The sequence below is a fragment of the Cucumis sativus genome, chromosome 2 (genome assembly GCF_000004075.3).
Source record: "Cucumis sativus cultivar 9930 chromosome 2, Cucumber_9930_V3, whole genome shotgun sequence".
Classification (NCBI taxonomy): domain Eukaryota; kingdom Viridiplantae; phylum Streptophyta; class Magnoliopsida; order Cucurbitales; family Cucurbitaceae; genus Cucumis; species Cucumis sativus.
Window position 1 is genome coordinate 13,502,598 of NC_026656.2, and position 24,027 is coordinate 13,526,624.

A 24,027-nucleotide genomic window follows, 5' to 3' on the forward strand; every position below is an offset into this window, starting at 1 on the left:
CAGCAAAAAAAAAAAAGAAGACAAAAGCTATATACCTATGGGAATATGTGCTTTGCCCTCTCTTCACAATTCTTTCTTTCTACACAAATATTTTATTTCCTTTCTTAATTGACCAAAAATATTAATCAACCTCCTTTTTTTTTTTAATATGCAATAATTTAGGATTGAAATTGTTTCGTTCCTAAAACAAATGGACCAAAATTACATATTGATCGAGACTTAGAGCTGAAAATATAATTTTACCTTCTGATTATTAACGGTAGAAATACATTGACAAGAAAGATTTATTTACAAGTCAAATTGAGCCTACCTTAATTGTCATGTAAATGTATTAGTAGCTCACCAAATGTATGGCTAGAATCTTTCTATTTCTAATTATACTTTAAAAAAGCTCTATTTAATATAATTTTTCTTAAAGTTAATGACATGGGGTAGATGATCATTTAAACTCTCGATTACAAGTGGTTAAGTTTTCTAGTTGAAATACGAATTTAGTTTTCTATACTTTGACATTTGTTAAATTTGTGTACATCTACTTTCAATCGCAAAACTCGACCAATCTTAAGTTTAGTTTCTTAAAGTATTATGTTTTTTTATGCTAAAACCGATTAAGTGACAATAATAGTAATAGTCATAACTATTTTTATATACATGAGTGTCTAAAAAGCCTTCACGCATGCAACTAAACTAATTTTGAAGAACAACCGACATTATTTAATAAAATTTAGGTATGAAAGAAACTGGTAGAATATTAAATCTCACATATAGATAACGACCATTGTCTCTTTTACCTAAAATTAAGTACAAAACTCTAAACCTAACATTTTACTAACGTCAATGTCTCATTATAGTCAAATATGGAAAACGACCAAACTATTTATAAAAATATAGCAAAATTTTATGTGTGTTATAAGAATAATTTCCCTTGTAATTTTGTCAAATAATTTCCCTTGTAATTTTGTCAAATAAAATTGAGAAGGTGAATATTAATTGAAAATAAAAAATAAGATTGAACAATAATTTAAGAAAAAAACAAAGTCTAAAATAGTGTATATATATTTTTATTGAATAGTAGTAGGACTTTGTAGGCTATAGTATTAGGGAGTCATGATCTCTCTCTACAATTTCTTTTTTATTAAATAATTAAATAATTAAATAAAAGCAAATATATTTCTAATGAAGCGCCACGTGTACGCTGATACATAAAGGAATATTGATTAATTAATAAAATCGTAACAATTTAATTAATAACAATTAACAATAAGAGAGAAACTGTTTAGGCTCAATTGACGTGAACGTCTACTTGTGGGTATCCAGATCTTGCAGCTCTAAGAAGCTTCCCTTTCTCACTCCTCACTTCCTCCCTCTCTTTCTTTCTCTCTCTCTCTCTCTCTCTCTCCTTCTTCATTTTTCTCTCTACAACCACATTCAATCCAATTCCACTAAGCTATGAATTGGATTCAAGAACACAATTTAATCACTGAGATTCAAACAAATTCGCCATGAAATTAGCTCACCCTCCTTTGAGCTTCTTCTTCATTTTCTTTCTTCCTTTATTCTTTACATTCTTTACAGCCACTGCTTTAACGTTTGATTCCTACATTCCATACCGGAGAATTCTGCATCAGCCGCTCTTTCCTATAGGCTCTGAGCCACCGCCGGAGATTGAGTTCTCTCCACCTCCACCACCTCCGCCGGATTCTCCTGCCGATGATCAACCATTTTTCCATGAGCTACCGACGACTCCAGATCAGAGTCAACCGCCTCCGTCCTCCAGTAATGGAACTATGCCTATCCCGGCTGCTACGGCGCAGCCGTCTAAGCCTACCAAGACTGTTGCGATTGCCATTTCGGTTGGGATTGTGACTTTGGGGATGCTTTCGGCTCTTGCCTTCTTTTTGTATCGTCATCGTGCGAAGCATCCCGGGGAGTCGCAGAAGCTTGTTGGAGGGAGTAATAATCCGGAGAGATTTGTGGAGGATTCGAGAGCGCCTCCTTCGAGTTTTTTTTATATTGGAACTGTTGAGCCGAGTCAGAGCTCTGTTGTGGAGCAGAATGGTGCTAATGGTGCTAATAGTTCGCCTTATCGGAAGCTGAATTCGATTAAGAGGTCGGATCGGTATCGTCCGAGTCCGGAGTTGCAGCCACTACCGCCTTTGCCTAAGCCGCCGGTGGCTATGTCGCCTCCGGCTTTGTCATCTTCTGATGAGGAAAGTCTGGATACGGCATTTCATACTCCACAATGCTCGTCGATTGTTAGTCATGAGGATGGCTATTTTTCACCGGCTTCTCGTCGGAGTAATTCGGTTAAGAGCTGTTCAGCGGCGAGTTATAAGAATGACCATATGAATTCCAATCCTCCTCCTCCCATTCCGCATTCCAAAAGAACCTCTCCTAAATCGAGATTTTCGGTTTCTTCGACGAAGCGTAAATCGTCTCAGCCTCAGCCACCGCCACCGCCTCCTCCTCCACCGCGTCAGTTTGATGATTTTCGTGATACTCCGAATTCGAAAGAAACAATGCCTTTCTCTGCCACGAGACCTAGATTTTCGAAGCCTCCTCCTCCGCCGAATTTGGCGCTTCTTCAAACAATTAGCAATACAGCTACATTTCCTCAAGTTCCGCAACCTGCTGGAGCTCCACCTCCGCCTCCGCCGCCTCCTCCCCCACCTCCACCTCCACGGCCGTCGGCGCGTCCGGCCTCTTATTCAACACCACAAAAACTAGGGTTGTCAGAAAACAGAATGTCGGCAGTCACTCCTCCAGACTCCTCTAAATCACAATCCTACTCAACAGCGAGATCAAACTCATCTCCGAAATCCACACCGAGTTCTACGGCAACAAATTCTGCTAAAGAAGACGCTGTCCCAAGCACTAATTCTATGGAGAGGCTGGAAGCAGAAGATGCAGATGGTGCAAAACCGAGATTGAAGCCCTTGCACTGGGACAAAGTACGAGCAACATCAGACCGAGCTACGGTCTGGGATCAACTTAAATCAAGCTCATTCCAGTAAGTAGGCCTTTTAATTTCAATTCTTGAAGTTTATTTGAATATTTATGAAGTTCTATACTGAGATTTCTTAAGATTAAACGAGGATATGATGGAGACACTTTTTGGCTTCAATTCTGCAAATTCTGTTCCCAAAGAAGCCACGAGAAAGTCTGTTCTTCCCCCCGTTGAGAAGGAAAACAGAGTATTAGACCCAAAAAAATCGCAGAACATAGCAATACTTCTAAGAGCACTTAATGTCACGCGTGATGAAGTGATCGAAGCTCTTCAAGATGGTGAGTGCTTTCTATATTGCCCTCCAATTATGATTTCTTTTCACAATTTGGGATCTGACATACGGAAGAATTAGCTCAGAATCATCGATGTAATGACTGTTTTTTATGAGTAGTTTCAGTATGTTTCAAGGAATGACCACCATCGTCATCATTATCAGCATTAGAAGATTGGTCATCATTTTGCATCCTTTTTTTTTTGTTGATACCGTTTTGTTCTCACCATACGTTTTAGTTATGAATCTTTTAGAAATTCATGATTCTTTCTGATAATTTCGACTATGGACAAATTAACATTAGCTGATATAATCACTGGCATATTTCTTGAGGGGCTCCATTGATTAAATCATGATTTTGTTTTATTTTTTATGTCATGTTGTACCAAGTTTAAAATTCTGCATTCTGATCGGTTGTTATACTGAGTTCATATGTTACTAATTCCTAAGTTTCAAACAGTATTCATTCCCAGGGATTTCCTTGTTATATGTCTAATATCAATGTTATATTCTTTCTGCCACTTTCGCAATTCTTCCTGTCACACCTATGCAATGCATATTTACCTTATTCGACTACTGATTTTCATTCCTTCCCTGCTTTTATGCCTTGATGTTGAATTTCCATAAACTTGACATATCGTTCATTCTTTCTCTGCCAATGAACTAGAATTGATTCACTAGTTCTAGGTTGCGTACAGAATGTACCTTGCTGAAATAGATGTTTCAATTGAATTCCATTCTGAAAGAGATATTTTGCAATATAGACCTCAACTGCGGCATATATTTCAAAGAGTCTATGCGGGAATATATGTATGGACATTTTTTAAAATTTTATATTGTCTACGACTAGACGACCTTACATAAACATGTTCTATTCTGTAAGTTGTCAATAGTGTTCTTGTGTTCTAAAAATCTGAGTCGTGGTGATTTGGAGAATAGTTTGTATCCATTGTTCAATTATTTTCCATTGAACTCCCACATTATGATCTGAGTTGTTTTTTTCTTTTTCTTCTTTTTTTTATCAATAGTACGTTCTGTTTAGGAATGTGTTTTGTTGTCACTTAGGTCTGCAATTTCATTCTCATCATATAAAATACATCTTCATTAACAGGTAACCCAGAAGGCTTTGGTACTGAGCTCTTAGAAACTCTTGTAAAGATGGCTCCAACCAAAGAGGAAGAGATAAAACTTAGAGAGTACTGTGGTGATGCTTCAAAATTAGGGACTGCCGAAAGATTTCTCAAGTCAGTGCTTGAAGTTCCATTTGCCTTTAGAAGAGTTGAGGCAATGCTGTACAGAGCCAATTTTGATTCAGAAGTAAAGTACCTGAGAAAATCTTTCCAAACCCTTGAGGTAGTTTGTTTATGATTCTTTTAGTAAACCGTAAGAGTTGCCATGAATTTTCTTGTATCCCAGTGTAATCCATGTTTTAATTTCTTCCAGGGTGCAAGTGAAGAATTAAAGAACAGTAGACTTTTTCTTAAACTCCTTGAAGCAGTTCTAAAGACAGGAAATAGGATGAATGTTGGTACAAATCGCGGTGATGCTAAAGCCTTTAAGCTTGAAACCCTCTTAAAATTAGTAGATATAAAGGGAACAGATGGAAAAACAACATTGCTTCATTTTGTTGTTCAAGAAATCATCAGATCAGAAGGTGGTGCTGATTCAACTAATGACAACCTTCAACCCCGTACCCAAGCTAAAATCGAGGATGAATTCAGAAAGCAGGGCTTGCAAGTTGTGGCTGGACTAAGCAGAGACCTCACCAATGTCAAAAAAGCAGCAGGGATGGACTCAGACGTCTTGAGCAGTTATGTCACAAAGCTCGAAATGGGGCTCGAAAAAGTAAGGTTGGTCTTACAATTCGAAAAGCCAGGAATGCAGGGAAAATTCTTTAACTCAATGAAAACATTCTTGAAAGAGGCAGAAGAGGAAATAGTCAGGATCAAGGCTGATGAAAAACAAGCTTTAACGCTCGTGAAAGCAGTGACGGAGTATTTCCATGGCGATGCAGCTAAGGAAGAAGCCCACCCCTTCCGAATCTTCATGATCGTTCGGGATTTCCTAACCATACTCGATCAAGTATGCAAAGAAGTCGGGAGAATGCAGGACGGAGTAATGGTCGGTGCTGCTCGATCCTTTCGAATATCCGCTACAGCCTCACTCCCAGTCCTCAGCAGGTATAATGTCAGACATGACCGAAGCTCCGACGAGGATAGCTCATCTCCGTGAACTCCCATAACTATACCTTTTAGGAAGTTCATCAGATTAGCGTTATCCTACCCATTAATGACAACAGAAGGAGAATTTCATTAGTTACTTAGACATTAAGCATCTTTCAGACGAAGAACAAAACGGTGAGCAGAGAATCTCCTTTCGAGAAAGCGATACCCCGACGAGATTTGTCCATTACTCAAACCCGAGTTTCCTAGAAGGGAATCATGATAGATTAGATATCGAAGCAAAAAGGCAACAAAGACACGAAAATACAGCATGGGAAGGGAGCAATGGCAACACACTGAAAGGTATGTTTCAATGAAATAATAATTAAAAAAGAAAAACGAAAAAGAGAAGAAGATATAAACGAAGAAGAAAGAAAGAAAGTGATTTGAAACAAAAACATATTTCCTTCCCTAAAAATTATTCCACTTGAGAATACAAAACTAATAGAATAGGACAGATTTTCTCTATATTTAGATCAGATTCCTACACATTTCCAGAGAAAGTAGAATGTTTTATTTTTTTTGACTTGTTTTGGTAATATGTTCTTGCATTTGTTCAATGTTTAATAATAATAAATAAATAAATAAATATCAAAATTTTTTTGTTCAAAAATGTTGTTGATATGTATGAATATATTCCATAAAGTCTAATCATTCGTTCCTATTTTGTAGTTGGTGGTTGTCTCTTTTAAAAGGGTAGTTTGGAAGTTTTATTTGATTATATGTGATTAGGAGTAGGGGTATTTGTTGAATAAAATAAAGTATAGGTTATTTTTTTAAAATTATAAAGTAATGTATACGAAATCTAAAATGACACGAAAATCTATGTATTTTGCTTTTTAGATGAGTCGGGAAATCGGGTACTTTGTTCTCTGTTTGTCACAATATTGCTTCATAGTCTTGCCTTCATTCATTGTATTTATTATTCTATTTTCATTCAAATTCATTCTATGGTCTTAAATTCTTTTCTTTTTTTTCTTTTCCAAAATATCTGACTTTCATAAAAGTGATAGAGATAGCTCTGGACATGTACAAAACAAATAAATAACTATATTTGTATTATTTATTGTATGTAAAAAGTGACGAATGAAAAACAATTTTTTTAGGATTTTTTGAAAAGTAGAAAAAATTAACAAATTATTCCGATCAAAACCACAAAAGACAGTTACAATTAGTTACGTGTAAATATTTTATCAATTATATATATATATAATATTTACAAAATATATTAAAATGTTATATTCTGGTGTATTTACAAAATATATTAAAATGTTATATTATGGTGACTAATAACACTGACGTGGTTAGAATATAAAATTTTGTTATATTTTTTTAAATATTTTCATCGTTTGTCATATAACTCATTACGGGTTTTGGTATTTATAAAGTAATTTAAAATCTAAATTAATTAACCTTAACATGACATGGGTTTAATTTTAGAGTTCAAACCTTGTTAAGGAAAACTCTATCTCCCAAAATTAATAGTTTTAGAATTAACGAAAACATACTTTAATTGAAAACAAAATGATTAAACAACCATATACAAACTTATTCTAGAAAATAGCAATGAACTTATTCTAGAAAATAGCAATGGATCTCACGATAAAAGAAGTAAACATCATACTCAAATTAAATTATTAGGAGTGGTAGATCAACTTCGTAGTTACTAGTATACTCAAATATCAGTTGAACTAAGTTTTTATTTATAATTTAATATTGTTTGAACTAAGTTTTTATTTATAATTTAATATTGTTATACATTTAACTACCGTGCCTACAATTATCCTTCATCTTAACTTTTTTATTTTATGCGAACGACAACGTATACATATGTTTACGTGGAAATGATGATGATAATAAGAATAAAGTAGAAAGAGTAAGAAAGAATAAAGTTTTTAAAAATTTAATAAGGAAACTAAAGCATATAAGAATAAAGTTTAGGAATCAAAATTAAAATTAAAAAAATACATATATTTTGATTGAAAAGAAAAGATAAAAAGAGAGGGAGAGAGTAGAAGTAATAATAGAGTAAGGGTGGGAAAGGCAATGAGGCAGTGGAAGATGCGTTTACATATAAGAATGTTTTCCCTTTGTCCTCAAGGAATTTTTATTCTACTTTTTGGAAGTCCCACACCATCCGTCGGCAAAACATGCCAAAATATCTTTCCATTCATTTCTAAAAGAAACCCATTTTTATATATACTAAAATTTTAAAAAACTATATAATGACTACAAAGAAAAACAACAAAACAACTATTTTCTTATATTTTATTTTAGGTTCCTTTTGCAATTTCTTTCAAATAAATTATTATTGAATTACTCTAATTTTGTTTGAAAATTAGAGTGAGGTTGACTCACATTTACCAACACTAATTTATGGTATGAAAAGAAAAGTATGGTGTCATGAACCACTAGAGTTTTTTTTTTCAATCGAGTCAGATTGATGTAAATATGTTATGAGTTTTGAAGTAACTTCAATTATAATTAAATATGACTTGGTTCAATGTTTGCAAATTCATCCCAAAAGTTCTTCAAATTAAATCTAACCACAAAAAAACGTCTAATTTAATTCATAAAAATTAACGAAAGCTCATACTCGTTAAAGTTTCGACCAGTGGTAGGAGAAGGTAAAGGGGCAACTAACAAGGAAGACGAGGGAGTTGAGAAAAAAAAAATCATTTTTAAATGCTTGTCAAGCCGGCATACATTTTTTTAAAAATATAAAAATTGATAAACTATTCCGAACAAAATTACTAAAAATAAACAAAATTATACTTGGATTTATTTATATTCCAAAATATTTATAGAAAAGTTGAACTTAAACAGCTGAATTTAAACACCTCCAAGAAAATAAAGTCATATTGTTATAACAATTTTAATTTTCAAATGATGTGCTAATTAAATTTTCCACTTATTTTATTAAATTTTTTATCATCTCCTAAAATCATGTTATTGCGTTGATATCCCTAAAATAATGACAAACATAAATTCAACATTTTCATATTATTTATATTTCAAAACATTTATAAAAATGTTGAATTACTAGATTTGAAGAGCACCTTCGTGAGCTAGAAGAGGAGATAAGAAGAGTTTTCAATTAATATTTTAATATTTTTAAATTCTTAGGATTAAATATTTTTAGATTCTTTGTAGAGACATTTTTAAAAATAGCAAAATAAATTAAAATATTTACAAGTTATAGCAAAATTTTGAATTCTATAACTGGTAGTCTTCTATTACTATAGCATATCAATCACCATCACTGATAAAATTTGCTATAGGTTGTAAATATTTTGTAAAATTTACTACTTTTAAAAATTTCCCTTCTTTATATGCTAAAATTTTTATAAAAAAATTATTAAATAATGCATAATACATATTTTTAATAACAATTTGAATTTATAATTTTTATCGTCCTCTAAAATCGTGCTAATTAATATTATCAACTTACTTTTGTTTATTTTTATTTTTTAAAAAAATTATTGTGTCAATTGTAACGTTAATATTCATGTTAATTTTCACTAGACGTTTTTTTTTTATGTTATAGTTTTCATCGAGGGCTTTCTTTTCGGTACATCCTCTATCATTATTTGTGATAGCCGATTTAGAAGTTTACCTTTTGGTTGATTTAGAGCTCAAATGAATCTTGAATGTATGAAAAAACTCATTGACTTGAGCAGACAAAGTTAAGGGATGAATACTTTCTGCAAATGATTGAATGGATTAAAGATTTTCAAGCGGACGAAGTTAGGGCACGTGTCAAGAACTTTAACACATAGGTAAGGGAACAATTGGATATAAAGAGTATAAATTGTTTTTTTTCATGGCCTGGCCCATTGGATATAAAGAGTATAAATTGGTTTTTTTCATGGGCCTGGCCCATAATCAATTGGATATAAAGAGTCAGCTATTAGGATGTTGACTCACTATGATATTATACATAACAATAGACTACCTAAATATCTATAAGCTAGCAGTTCTCTATTTTTTCTAATTGATTCAACATATATAGTACTAACATGACTCTATAGTCACTACATATTGACTATGTGCAAAATGTTGTTTATTATTCACATGACACATCTTCAACTATGCCCAATTTATCAACTTGAATGATATATATTGGTTCAACAAATTGTCTTGGTGTGAATTTAATCAATATTAAAAAAATATATGTTTGTTAAATTTGTGACAAATTATTTTACATTTGTTCTCGAATAAAATTAAAAGACATAATTAACAATTAGAAAACTAAATAATGTAATTTTTGTCTATAATATATCTTCCAATAATATTAGCTAATTGGATTGATTATTTACTTAGAGGGGTTTGGGTTAAATGCAAGACTGAGTTTGGTTAAATACAAAGCCTAATGGTAGCGATGAAAGGCAAACAAGTTCAAATCTATGGTGATAATTGAAACTCTACAAATTTGGAGAGATTTTCCTTTAATGAGAGGATGATAAGATTTAAAAAAGGATGATTCGAAGGTTAAGGAACTCAACTATTATTCGACACGAAAATGTGTCGATGTAGCATGTTGGCATGAGAATATAGTCAAAAGAAATCGTCGTTGTAGCTAGATTAATCAAGAAATAAAATTGTTGACATGAAATGGTTTAGCATGCATGTCAGTGTAAAGTGCTTCTGCCTACACCAAACCAATTTTGGTCACCTTAAACCAATGTTGACGTTTGCATTTACGTTCTAGATGGATTGACTTGTATTCACTTGAATTGTTAAAAGTAGTGATTGATATGAAAATTTAAGTTGATGTAGTACTCCAAAACTTTCATCTAGTACTTGTGTGTTTGAAAATATGTAGAAGATTCCATAAAACGGAAATCAATATTAACTCAAGAGGAAATAACATTGTAGGGATTTCAACATCGAAAATTCTATTATGATACCGTGTTAAATCACCGAGTGACCAAAAAACTTAAGTTATCATATTCCCTTTGATATTTCAAGCATGACCATCAATCTTTCCTTCATACACTTCGTAGATTCATCTAAACTGTAAGACTAGACGAAATATTACTCCAATGATTAAAATTGTCAAAAGCTCACGAGGATTAGATCGTCCAATTTGAAAGTGTTCTTGGTGACCAAAGTATGACAAACGACAACATACTAACTCTCGTCACGTGTGAAATGAACTAGAAAATAAAGATTTTGCTTTTCTCACCCCCTAAATATATACTACTATTTTGACCACGATCCCAAGAATAGAGAGGCCCTCCCTTAATTAACGGGATGAGAGTTGTGTTCGATACAATATAACATTAGTCATAATATATACATGCATGGATTAAAATGAGGTGAGGTGACTCAAAGCACCCACCCTAAACTCAAACTCGAAGAGACATTATTTAACTTCAAGTTGTACACATAAGAGTTTCATGATAAAAATATATACTGTCTTCCAATATAGATTTAATATTACATATCAACACACTAAACATAAATCCGATAAGTTATATATATATGATTTGATCAAAAAATGATTGGAAGAGAGTTGAGAAGTCGAATTGATAAAGCGAAGAGAGTTGAAGTGGAATTAAATTAATATGCACACACCGAATTCATAAATTTAATTAATATATAGTGAGGGAATGAGATGAAAAGAAATAATAATAAATATTTGAGATTTGAGTTCACAAACCGCAATCAACGTATAGAGAATGTGAATTGGACAGCTAAAGATACAAACACATCAAGCTGTATGCATAATCTTCCCATTCAAATTCACTCATTTTATATATTCATACTAATAATTATTAGTTGAACCTATTTTTTTAATCTATAATTGAGCCTTCCTCAGTATACCTAACCAAAAATTGTTCCTATATCTAATTATACTTCATGCAACTTAATACAATCAATCAATCTATCTCTCTCTCTTTTTTTTTTTTAGGGTTTTAATTTTCAATCTCGACTCGATTCTCCAAAACGAAAAATCGGGTGAAGACAGGAATTATAAATCTCCGTGTAAACGAGGATGGAGAGTACATTCATTTTGTTCCACCCCGTTGCTAACTCTAAGTTCTTGATATATTCGCATCATTGTATATATGTGTATATGTTAGTAAAAATATGATGTATGATGTATATGTTAGTAAAAACACATTTTAGAGTTTTAAAAAAATGTTGTCAAATGTGTAGAAAAGCTTTAAAATAATTAAAAAAAATTTCATTACATCTATTTTTGTACGGTCTATCCAAGTGTTAACTTGTAAATTTTATGACGTGCTAAACTTTTCTTTTTTAAAAAATATTTATTTTTTATCACTAGGATGAAAGGGAATGCAGGTTAAGTTTTATTTAATAACAAAAATATATATATAGTGTAGTCTATTTTATTCACATCTACTTAATACATGAGTTAGAATTGGATCGGTAAAAGTATATTGACATAAACATCACTTGGAAATTAAAAATGTTACCCATTTGTGTAGTTTACTAAAAAAAATTATTCGACTAAGAATTCATATAATTGGTTGAGTTAGTTATGATATAAATAATGTAATTAATAGAATATCTCTTTTATCATTTTAATTAAGTAAAAGTTAGTGCATTATCAATTGAGTTATACTTGTTTTGATATGGTTACAATGGCATGTTTAGTAATCACAATTTTAATTGTTATGTTATAAATTTTTTTATATATCATCGGTTCATATATATATATATGGCAAATTGGAAAATACTAAAATAGAATCTCTTTTTTTCTGCCAAGCTTAATCTTTTTAAAATAAAAGCTTAAAGATATCTCTAAAACATTAAATTATTAAAAGAAAAATCTATTAAATAACTTAATATTCTAAATATAAAATAAAATAATTTATTTTAAAAAAAAAAGAAAGAAAAAATGAGTATTTTTAAAAATAGCAACATAAATTAAAATATTTACAAGCTATAACAAAATTTTAGATTATGTCATTGATAATCTTTTATCACTATAATCTTTTATCACTATAAGCAAATCAATGACTATCAGTGATAGAATTTGCTATAGATTGTAAATATTTTTAAAAATCTACGATTTTTAAAAATTCAAAAAAAATAAAAGATTTATGTTCAATAGAACTCAATCATATAATAAAGCAATAAAAATGTTCCTCTATTATTTTATACTTGAAAAATGAGTTTTTTAAAAGATATATAAAAAAATGGCAAAATATTTACACTATATAAAACAATTAGCCCATTATGAAAAATACAAAATATGCTCCCGTCAACACGCGATTAATTGGCATCCGCGTGCAATATATTTGATACACAATCTTGTACCAAGGTCGTTTAGATTTGGCTACCTAAATTTCTAAACAGTTTTCTTTTTTCAAGATTCCTTTGGTACTCGTTTAAATTTGGCTATTCTTTGGTATTTAAATTTGACTATTCTTTACTACAGGATCATTTAGATTTGACGTTTAAAATAAATCGTTTAGATTTTGGTACATTGTTGTTTATATTTGGGAGCTATGTGTACCAATATCCCAATATTTTTTTCAAAATCTTTTATATCTATTACAAAATATTGAACAACCATATAACATTTTGAAAAAAAAAATTGAAGAAGAAGAGAAAAAGACGAGTAGACGATGAAAAGATAAAGAAAAATTGGAGAGAAAGATGATGGAAATGAGGGGCAAACTTGAAATATTCTTTTTAAAAATGGTTGGTTTTATGGACCTTTTTATTTTGTTACCCGTAAATATTTGACTGTTTTGTTATATTTATAAAAGAATTTCTTAAAAAAATCAGAATTTATTATTATTGTATTTTTAATTCTTTTTGCCTAGCGTTTTAAACTAGTAAATGTGAAAATAAATGGCAATATGAATTCTAATGACCATTAGGATTGGTAGAAAAGATTTTTTTGTTTCAAATATGTATTTTTCTAAGAGAAATTATTTTCTATTAAAATCATCCGTAATTAAACTTAATATATATATTTTATTTTTTTAAAAGTATTTTTAATACCAATAGGAGTGTGAGATTTGAACCACGAAATAGTATAAAAGATGCTTATAAAAACATTTATTTATACATGAGAATACAAGAGGTTTCATGATCAAATAGTTTATCCCAAATTAACTAGATGAGAGTCGTCACAAGTGGTTTGGTTAGGTTACCATCACGAGTGTGAAAAAGTAAATGTAGTGTGAGAGATATATTTTTGTATATTTATATCTTGAAAATTTGAAAGATTCTTCAATAAACACTTGAATATATACATATTTTTTTCTCTTGTTTCACTTAATTCATAACTTACTTTTCTCAAATTCATTTTTTAAATAAATTAATTTTTGAGTGCTTCTCCAAACACTACAAAATCTATGAAAGTTAAATGACTTTTTTTTTTTTCAAAATTAAAACAAAGTCAAGGGTGATTATGTCAAAGTGATTTTAATTTTAAAATTTTAAAGCCACAATCAATTTACTAATCTTTAATAAATACTCTAGCTTCTTAATATTGATTTTCAAACATTATAAATATATCACAAAGAGAGGGAGAGAGAGGAATTGAAATGCAATTAATTAGAAAATCAAAATTAACAAAAGATTAAAAAAAGTCAAAGATGATTATCAAGTTAATTGCTAGCCATGTTGGATAAAAAATTAGGAAAAAACAAAAGTCTTTGTAAAATGAAATAATTAAAAAAAAAAGAACAAACAATTATTCCAATTTATGTTAATTATTAATCAATCACTAAAAATTAAAATAATCTAATGAGAAAGAGAGACATTTTTCTTAAAAATATAAATTTGGAGAGAGAAATATGAATGGAAAATCTAAATTAAAATAGTTTGATTAATTGTATTAATTAAAATATAGACAAGTTGCCAATGAAAGGGATTAAATTTTCAAATTTTAAGTTGCCTTAATTTCGCACGATATATCATAGCCATTGGTTGAAGTTGCCCAATTCAAAGTCAAATCCCTTGTGATATCATAATTTAATATATGAATGATAGGTTCATTACGAGTATAGTTCAATTACCGTTAAACATAGATAATTAAAGTTTGAAGTTCTATCTTCTACTAATAAAATGTAAACCATAATAACTAAGAATATGTATATGTATGTTTTTATTTATCTGTGAGTATCTATCGTCTCATGAGACAATTCATTTAATCATATAACATGACTTTAATTGGTAAGATATTTAAAATCAATTTCGTCAAGTTTTTTATATTTTTTTGTTATAGTTACAAATATATGAATTAGATTCAAAATGATGAAGTATATAGTAACATTTTAAAATAAATTCACAAATATGCAAAATTTGTCAAAATCTATTAACAATAAAACTCTATCGCTGATATATTATGCTGTATATATTGGTCTATCATTGATAGATTTTGCTATATTTATAAAAAAAATTTAAATGCTACTATATACATCATCCTTATTCCTAAAATAACGCAAATCTAAAACATTTTTAGGAAATTATTTAGAGATGTATTTTCAAATATAGTATCACCATTTTGTTTTCCTTAAAAATTTCATATAAATTCACTTATTGAATTGAGAGTTATTTTTTTAAATAAATTAATCATTGTATAAACTAAAGTCATTGCTGGCAAATACAAGATATATTTATCGATTTCAAGGAGCGAGATCGACATATATATGTAGCGATCAACACACAATTTAATTGGTCTAAATATTCATAATTTGCTTGATGTAACACGACTCATACTATTCAATCATATATTTCAATTTAATTTGTAGTAATCTTTCAGGGTATGGTAAAGAATGTCTTACCTATTCAACTATGTCTAATGGTAAAATGTGAATTCAATTTTATAATAACAAAGCCAATTAGATGACTAATGTTCTAATGTTTTACGTTGTCTTACTTAACAACCAACAATTAAAAATAAATGAAATATATTAAACATCACATGGAATATTATTGTTATTATTATTTTGGAAACAACATGGATTTGGATATGTTTACAAAACGAGTGTGAATATTAAAATAGAGAATTCAATTGACAATATGAAATTTATTGGAATAATCTAAACCCCAATCTGATCATTTCATCACAATCATAAAATATTTTCTTAGAATTTTCTTTTCCAAAATAAATTATTAAAAAGAGAAAACAACAAAACCTTGAGATTAGTCTTTGTGTGTGTGTTTTTATATATATATATATATGTATGCTTGTTGTTCTTGAACTTGTAAACAGAAGAGGGAAAGAGAGACGAAGGTTGCCATTTTCAAAAGAAAGAGAGAAAATGAGAGGGATTGGTAGAATGGTAAGCTCTTTTGTGGGTTTTGTTCTTGTTTTGACAACTTTGTTGGCGGTTGTTCCCACGACCGAGGCGCAGCTCCGACGAGATTTCTATGCCGATGTATGCCCTAACGTCGAGAGTATAGTTCGAAGCGCTGTGACAAAGAAGTTCAAACAAACGTTTGTTACTGTTCCTGCTACTCTTCGCCTCTTCTTCCATGACTGCTTTGTTCAGGTAATTTGCAATAATAATTAAGTTCTTTGAAGTTTGAAAAGTAAATTTAAATTTAAGTACTAAATGTGTAATTTGAGTTTATAAAAAAAGTAGTTTGTTGGAATTTTCTTAAAAATCGATTAGAAAAAAAAAGTATTACTCGACTTAAAATGATTTAAATAGTTGCATGAGAAAGGATATGATGTGTATGTTTATATATATATAATGCAATTTAAAGACTAAAAGAGTTTTTTGGGTTTCATTCAATCAATGTAGGGATGTGATGCGTCAGTGATGATCGCTTCAGATGGAAGCAACAAGGCAGAGAAGGATCATCCTGATAATCTTTCGTTAGCCGGTGATGGATTCGATACCGTTATCAAAGCTAAAGCAGCAGTTGATGCTGTACCAGGATGTAAAAACAAAGTCTCATGTGCTGATATTCTCGTCATGGCTACTCGAGATGTCATTTCATTGGTTCGTAATTGGTGTTGATTTTCTCAACTGATTAATTAACAACCCTCTCAATATCCTTTGATAACGATTTTGTTTATAGTACGTACGTTCTCAATAACAATCATCGAATTTATTATGATTGGAAAACAGGCGAGAGGACCTTCATATGCAGTGGAGTTGGGAAGAAAAGATGGGCTCGTTTCCAGGGCTTCAGATGTTGAAGGAAAATTGCCTCAACCATCCTTCAATCTCAATCAACTTAATGCTATGTTTGCTGCCAATGGTCTTTCTCAAGCTGACATGATTGCTCTCTCTGGTATTTATACTTTTAATTTCCTTTTTCCCTTACATTTCTAATTGTTGGACGAATTCACAGTTGGTTATTATAGTCCATACATGATTACTATTGTACCAAATTTAGTTATGTCAAATTAAAGTTAATTTTACTAAAACTAGACGACTCTTAAACTTTCATAATCGCTTAAGTCATCGTTGTTTGATAGTTTTAGTTTTTAAACCTTAGACAAATATTGATTAGGTCTAGGGATGGAGCTCGAGCCCGACCTCACGATCTCTCTTGAAATTTGAATTGTTATAAATAATATTAACAATAACATGTTTTTCAAAGATATTATGTTAGCATAGTGATTTTAGGTGTCTTTAACTAAGAGTATTTTTAGAGGATAATTAAATGTGAACACCAACCTTTTTAGATAATTGTATCACTTATAGACTCCTATATATACTATTAATATGATATTCGAGAATTGAATCTAAATTTTATAATATCTACAAATGCTTTTTCATCATGTTATATTTGGTAAATACTTATGATTTAATTGATATATTTGTAACTTGCAGCGAATACTTATGATTTAATTGATATATTTGTAACTTGCAGCGGCACACACGGTAGGATTCTCCCATTGCAGTAAGTTTGCAAACAGAATCTACAATTTCAGTCGTACAAATCCAGTTGATCCAACGATAAATCCGACGTATGCAAAAAAGCTTCAAGATATGTGTCCCCAAGATGTGGATCCAAGGATAGCCATTGACATGGATCCCAACACCCCCAGAAGGTTTGATAATATGTACTTCAAAAATCTTCAACAAGGAATGGGCCTTTTCACTTCTGACCAAATCCTCTTCACTGACCGAAGGTCTAAGTCCACTGTCAACATTTGGGCACATAGTGGTAGAACCTTCTACACAGCCTTTATTGATGCCATGACCAAGTTGGGTCGAGTCGGTGTTAAGACCGGATCCGATGGTAACATTCGTACTGATTGTGGTGTTTTCAACTCTTGAACATAAAGAGAGTGTTTGGATCAAGGAGTCATGAAGTTGTAAAGTTTGAAAAGTTTTAGGCTTTTTTGTAGTCTCAAAATTAGTCGTGAGTCACGAACTACTTCAAACTTTTATTTCCTTCATTTCCTTTGAAGAAACCGATAAACCGACTTTAGAGTTTTGGGATTGTTGTTGTTATTATTATTATTATTAAGATGGAATATTGGAATAAAGGGAGTTAAAGAAAAAGAGAGGGAAAGAGAGATGGGTATTTGTACAAAAAAGAAAAAGAAAAAATAGTTTCATATTCTAGTTTGATTTTCATTCTTTGTTCAATCACATGGTGTCATGTGTTGGATTGATGTACTTTTCTTGTAAGGACGTAACAACTTTGGGTGTCGTTATGAAAATATTTTGAATTCTATAATTCCAACTCTACATTTTTAAATGTTTATATGAACTTTGTTTAATAGTAATTGACATCTAATTTATTAAGTTCAATATTTTTTATATTCAAGATTATATATATGCTCATTTTTGGCCCAAACATCCTTTTATGACTTCAAAATAAATTATAATGTCTCATGTGTAAGTGTAGAAAGATTCATGACTAGAGATAACTTTATTATCATATTTGAACTCTTAAAAAATAAAATTCAATTCATTTTTTTGGGTCTTCAACACCGAGAATAAGTTACGAATTAGATAACAAATCAATCAAACTAGCTAGCTTATATGTACGTGTATTATAATTTATAAGCTTCATTTTCAAAAACTAAAATCATATTTAATAATCATAATTTGATTTTAGTTTTTAAAAACGAAAGATTTGTCTGTTAATAAATGTGAAAGCAAGGATTTGTCGAAGAGAATAGTTTGTTTGAATCGAAAAATTTACATGAATAATTCTACCTTGTTCCCTATAAATTCACCACAAGTAATTATTCTCTTAGGGTGAGCATCGACTAGTGAAGTTAGTTTTACAACCATAAATGACCAACAAATCGACCATGATAAGTGTTGTATGGTCAAATCTATCTTTAATAGTCAAGGAATTTAAAGTTGGTCGTTAGTTTGGTAGGTTTTATTCTTTGGTTTCTTTTTAAATTTGTTCATCTGAATTTTTTCAAATCAATTCAACACCAACGAACACATCTCCTTCTTCGATAAACTTTGGATCCATAACTTAAATTTTTAATCTATCACCCTCACGCCTAATCTTAATCCATACAAAATCAAACGAAAAATTATATAGAATTATAAATGAAATGGGGAGCAAAGACGGGAAATGGAGAAGGTCTGCTTGCCTTCACCACCTTGGATTGAGGAGTGTGAAAAGTGAAAAGAAAAAGTGAAGAAAGCGCGTCAATAGCATTGTAATAAATGGGAATCGTTTTGGATATGATGAATGAATAATAATGGGTTCTTTAATGAATGAATAATAATGGGTTCTTTAAAATTGCTTAGAAAAAGAATACCATATTTCCCTCATTCCAAGAAAACCAAAAAGCCAAAATTCCAATTCCAATTCCATTGAAGTGGGATTTTCGATATAAAGCATCAATTACACATTACCACACTATTATTCTTCTTCCTTCTTCTTCTTCTACTCCTTTTCAAATCAATTCAAACATATTCCCTCCTCCTTTATACCCATGAGCTACTACGACCACCAACAGCCACCCGTCGGGGCTCCCCCGCCGCAAGGTCAGCACTTGAACATCGTCTCTTATCTATTATTTTGCTTCTTTCATTGTTGATTGACCCATATAACTATTATTTTTGTAGGGTTCCCTCCCAAGGATGCTTACCCTCCGCCAGGGTACCCTGTCCAAGGCTACCCTGCAGCTCAAGGGTATCCTCCGCCACCACCCCCACCGCCGGGGTATGCCCCACAGTATAGTCAACCTCCTCCCAAGAATGAAACAACTGGTTGCCTTGAAGGATGGTTTGTCACAACTCCCCTTTTTCAGTCTTTAATATCTATCTCCCTTTAGTTCTCTTCTTAATCTATTTACTTTTTCTTTATTTTGAAAGATAAAAAATCAAATGAAATACGCGAACTAGAATAAAAATCCAAATAGGAATTTGCTAATTATTGCTAATGGAAATGTATTGTATGATTGTTTTGCAGTTTAGCAGCACTTTGTTGTTGTTGTCTATTGGATGCTTGCTTCTAACAACGTCAGGATCATTGGGACTATATGATCAAAGTTTATATATGTACTTACAATATAATGTTCCAATGTCACATTATTGTAGTATATGACAATCATCACATGTAACTTTGTTACCCTTAATAACTTATGTTGTTTAGAAAACAATATATTCAAATTAACTGCTTGCCTTTTTCTCTTTGTTCCCATCTTTTCTCCTTGCTTCTAAACCTTCTTTAAACGATGATTAGAGCAAGTAGATGAATGATTTTTAAAAAAGAATTGTCTTAAGAGTCTAAAAAGTTTAAGAGGTTTGATTGATTGATACTAAACTATAGAATGGTTTTATTGATACGACGACTCCTAAAAAATATATGGCCGGATTAGAAACTTCCAATTCAACAAAAGAGAAAGAAAGAAAGAAAGAACAGGAAAACACAAACATTGCATCTCCTAATTTGGTAGCCACTTGAAATTTGGTTAAAACCCATGGCAACCTACCCCTTAGTTTGATTTTTTTTCCCCTTCTAAAACCCATGGCATATAGTACTACTAACCTTCAACAGAGAGAAGAAGGACGGTGGGTGAAGAATGATTTCGAAGAACTCCTGCAGATTTGGCTTCAACAAATTATCGGTGAAGAAGCTTTCGCAACTCAGAATTCCTCTTGAACACGTATTCTCTAGCATTTTAGTTGAGAATTAAAACCCTAATTGTTGATCGTTTTCTTTGTCAACACATCAACTTGTGTTAAATAATTTAATAGCAGAGACCATTTTTAAGTTTTATTAGAAGCATACGTTAAAATTGGACAATTAAAATTAGGGTTAAAAAAAATAACCCAAAGACCAAGAATAATTAATGATTGTTGAATAAAATCAAGAGTGTGATTGGAATGTCTTTTATTATTATTATTATTAAAACGAGTCTATAAAACAAGTTGGTTTATGATAAGCATTGAAATCAAATTTTAGAAGAATAAATTTGAAATGATTAATACTCCTCTCATTTACATGAAAAATCCATAGGTCACAACCTTAGATAGCCACTAACGACCAACTCCGACCACCATCACCATCACCAACTACTACTAACTAATCTTTAATTATCTCTACTGTCAAACACAAACTAAAATATAACAAAATGAACTAAAATATTTATGATTATACAAATTATATTATCTAAATTTTTTACTAATCATATATATATTTCTACACGCGTGAATTAGTAGTTAGAGTTAAGCCGTCAGTAGTAGTCGTCAGGCAGACGCAACAATCTAATAAGTTTAAGAAATAATTAAGGATGCATTGTTGACATTTGGTCAAACTCCTTCCTCTTTCTCATCATTCATCAATCTACGTAAGCACGTGCGATGCATTGTGTAATGCCCAGTCAAAGTCATAATCGTCCACTACTTACACCTCACCGCCGACTGCTATTTTTTCTACTAAACTGACACCCAAACGAACCTTCTTTTTTCTTCTTCTTCTACTCTCTCTCTCTCTCTATATATATATATAGATATATAAATACAAAAACATACCCACTTCTCAAATTTAAAAACAAAACAAAGAAAAGAAAACTAAATCGTCTGATCAGGTTTTTGTTTTCCCAAAATGGAACCTCACTCTTTTTCCTTTTACTACATGGATCAGGGGGCGCCAGTTCAGAAGACGGGGAAGAAGCCTGTGGCGCCTCCCCGCCCATCCCCACCGCAGGTTTATAAGGTGGATCCTATCAACTTCCGGGATGTTGTTCAGAAGCTAACTGCAGCTCCTCAGTTTCAGGATCGTCGTCTTCAAGCCATGCCGCCTCCACGGCCTGATCTCGCCGATCAGTCCTCACGACCTCGGGATTTGTCCGGGGAGGGAGAGGGTGGCTTTTTCTTGGGACAGTCCTCTCACAGATATTAATTATCTAAATTCTTGGAGTTTTCATGTCATTTTTATCTCTTCTTTCTTTCTTTCTTAATACTTTAATTTGGTTGAATTCTAATTTTTATACTCTCAATAAATTTTCAATTTGTATTTTTGTAGTTCATTTACATGTAACTATGGAAATAATACAGATATGGGAATGAAATTTGTAGTAAAAATACTATTTAATAACATTTTAAAAAATAATAAACTTAATTTGGCCTTAAATATTTAAGTTAAGATTATGGAAGAAGGTGAATTAGGAACTAAAATTAGACCATTAAAAGTAACAAAATAATATTAGGATATTTTTCTAGATACTTAACCTTATGAAGAACTATGTTGCATACTTAACCTTAGGAAGAACTATGTTGCACTTGGAAACTTTAGGGACCGTTTGGGGAAGGGTTAGGGTTATGATAAAACTAGTGTTATGATAAAACTAGTTTCATGATAAAAGTTGTTTGAGGGAAATATTATGTGAGTAATGTTATGATAGTGTTATAATAAGATGTGTTTGGGGAAGAGTTATGTGATTAGTGTTATGATAGTTTTATGATAAAATGTGTTTGAGGGAAGGGTTATGTATGTAGTGTTATGAAATTTATTTTTTATACATTTTTTTTTAATTCATATTCTAAATCCAACTAAAATTTTGTATATTTAATTTACTAAATTATTCTATTTTCGTAAAACAATTTTTAATAATTTCTTTAAATGTGACGTCTATTTCCAACATTTTTTACGTTGTCGTTATGTGCAAATAATTTATTGATTTTTTAAAGAAATTTATATTCTAAATCTAATACACAAATTTCTTTGACGTAATTGTTACGTGTAAATAAATTATTAATTTTTTAAAAAAATTCATATTCTAACTCCAATACACAAATTTTGTATATTTAATTTATCTAATCGTTCTAGTTTTCGTAACACAATTTTTCTTAATTTATTTAAATACAATATGAACTTTTTTTTAAGGAATGGTTGAATAAATTACTATTTTTCTTTTAAGGATAAAACATTCTCAGTTTTCTTTTTATCTCAATATTATGTTTTTTTTCTCCTCTTTTTAAATTAAAGGATTGTTGTTCCAAGAGCAACAAAAATATAAAAAAATTATAATAAATCAATGAAAGATATAAAAATAAGGAAGAAGAAAGAGAAAAAAAAATACATTTTGGAAAAATATAGCGTCATTTGGTAAAAATTAAATTCAAATAAATCTTAAATCAAATCTCACCAATAAATTGATTTTTTGAAAAGAAAATTCTTATACATTTAAAGTTTAAATACTTCCAAAAAAAATATTTGTTATACATTTTTTAGGTTGTTTAAGAGTTCTAAAGTTAATTAATTTAATATTAAATCGTCTTATTTGATTTTGTTTTGATTTTTCTATAAGTTTAATAAAATTCATTTTTTTAAAAATTTATTTAACTCAAATTTATCCGAAATAGTTTAGGTACATATAGATTAGTTTTAAAATAAAATATTTGAAAATGTAAAAAACAAATAAAAGACATAAAACAATAAAAAAAAATTAAAGTAAATACGTGTACTAAATACATAAACTAATCACAAATAATATTTATTTTCTAAATAAAATAAATTAAAAATAAAATTCTTTTAAGATTATTAAATTAATTAAAAAACAAATGACATTTGATAAATAAAAGAGTAATTCTTTTTTAAAAAATGAAATGGTAAAATTATGGGGAATTGAAAAGGTGGTATTATGGAGAATTGAAAAAGTAGGATTATGGAGGATTGAAGAGGGATTGAGAAGGAAGAGAAAGGGAAGATGAGTTGTGATAAACCTAACACAAGAGTTATGATAACCCTTCCCTCAAACAAGGGTTGAGTTACCATAATACTAACTCAATAGTGATAATCCTTCCCAAACGGCCCTTAAAGTTTGGTTTGAACACTTATTAGTTAGACTTCATAGTGTAATTTAGTATTAACAACTAATCATTTAAGTTTGGAAAGCTATTTGAAAATAGAAGTCAGTCTTAACATCTATGACTATGAGATAAGTTCTTTTCAAAGATTTTACAAGAGGGGAGAGAAAAAGGAGACTTGGAAAAATTATTCAATAATTTTGTTAGTCAATTACCATAAATTAACTCTAAAACTATTTAGAAACATTTTTCAAATTTTATAGCGGGAGTGTCTTTTCTAAAACTTAAGATCAAATCAAAATAATATAATATATGAGAACAAATAGAGATCACAAGATA

The 24,027-nt window shown here is 30.4% G+C and overlaps 3 protein-coding genes across 3 annotated transcripts; all 3 read left to right on the forward strand.

The window, feature by feature from the left end:
• Positions 1–1,306: 1,306 nt before the first annotated feature.
• LOC101208011 (formin-like protein 6) lies at positions 1,307–6,382 on the forward strand. The gene is made up of 4 exons (XM_011651004.2): positions 1,307–3,010; positions 3,086–3,285; positions 4,390–4,631; positions 4,722–6,382. Exons 1-4 carry the CDS (start codon positions 1,503–1,505, stop codon positions 5,508–5,510), a joined length of 2,739 nt encoding a protein of 912 aa, XP_011649306.1. The 5' UTR covers positions 1,307–1,502; the 3' UTR covers positions 5,511–6,382.
• Positions 6,383–15,693: 9,311 nt separating this feature from the next.
• LOC101208254 (peroxidase 51) lies at positions 15,694–18,166 on the forward strand. The gene is made up of 4 exons (XM_004147032.3): positions 15,694–15,987; positions 16,243–16,443; positions 16,573–16,738; positions 17,324–18,166. Exons 1-4 carry the CDS (start codon positions 15,757–15,759, stop codon positions 17,731–17,733), a joined length of 1,008 nt encoding a protein of 335 aa, XP_004147080.2. The 5' UTR covers positions 15,694–15,756; the 3' UTR covers positions 17,734–18,166.
• A 1,091-nt stretch (positions 18,167–19,257) lies between these two features.
• Positions 19,258–20,073, forward strand: LOC105434615 (cysteine-rich and transmembrane domain-containing protein WIH1). The gene is made up of 3 exons (XM_011651005.2): positions 19,258–19,419; positions 19,501–19,660; positions 19,847–20,073. The coding sequence occupies exons 1-3, from the start codon at positions 19,368–19,370 to the stop codon at positions 19,890–19,892; spliced, it is 258 nt and encodes an 85-aa protein (XP_011649307.1). The 5' UTR covers positions 19,258–19,367; the 3' UTR covers positions 19,893–20,073.
• The last annotated feature ends 3,954 nt before the right edge of the window (positions 20,074–24,027 follow it).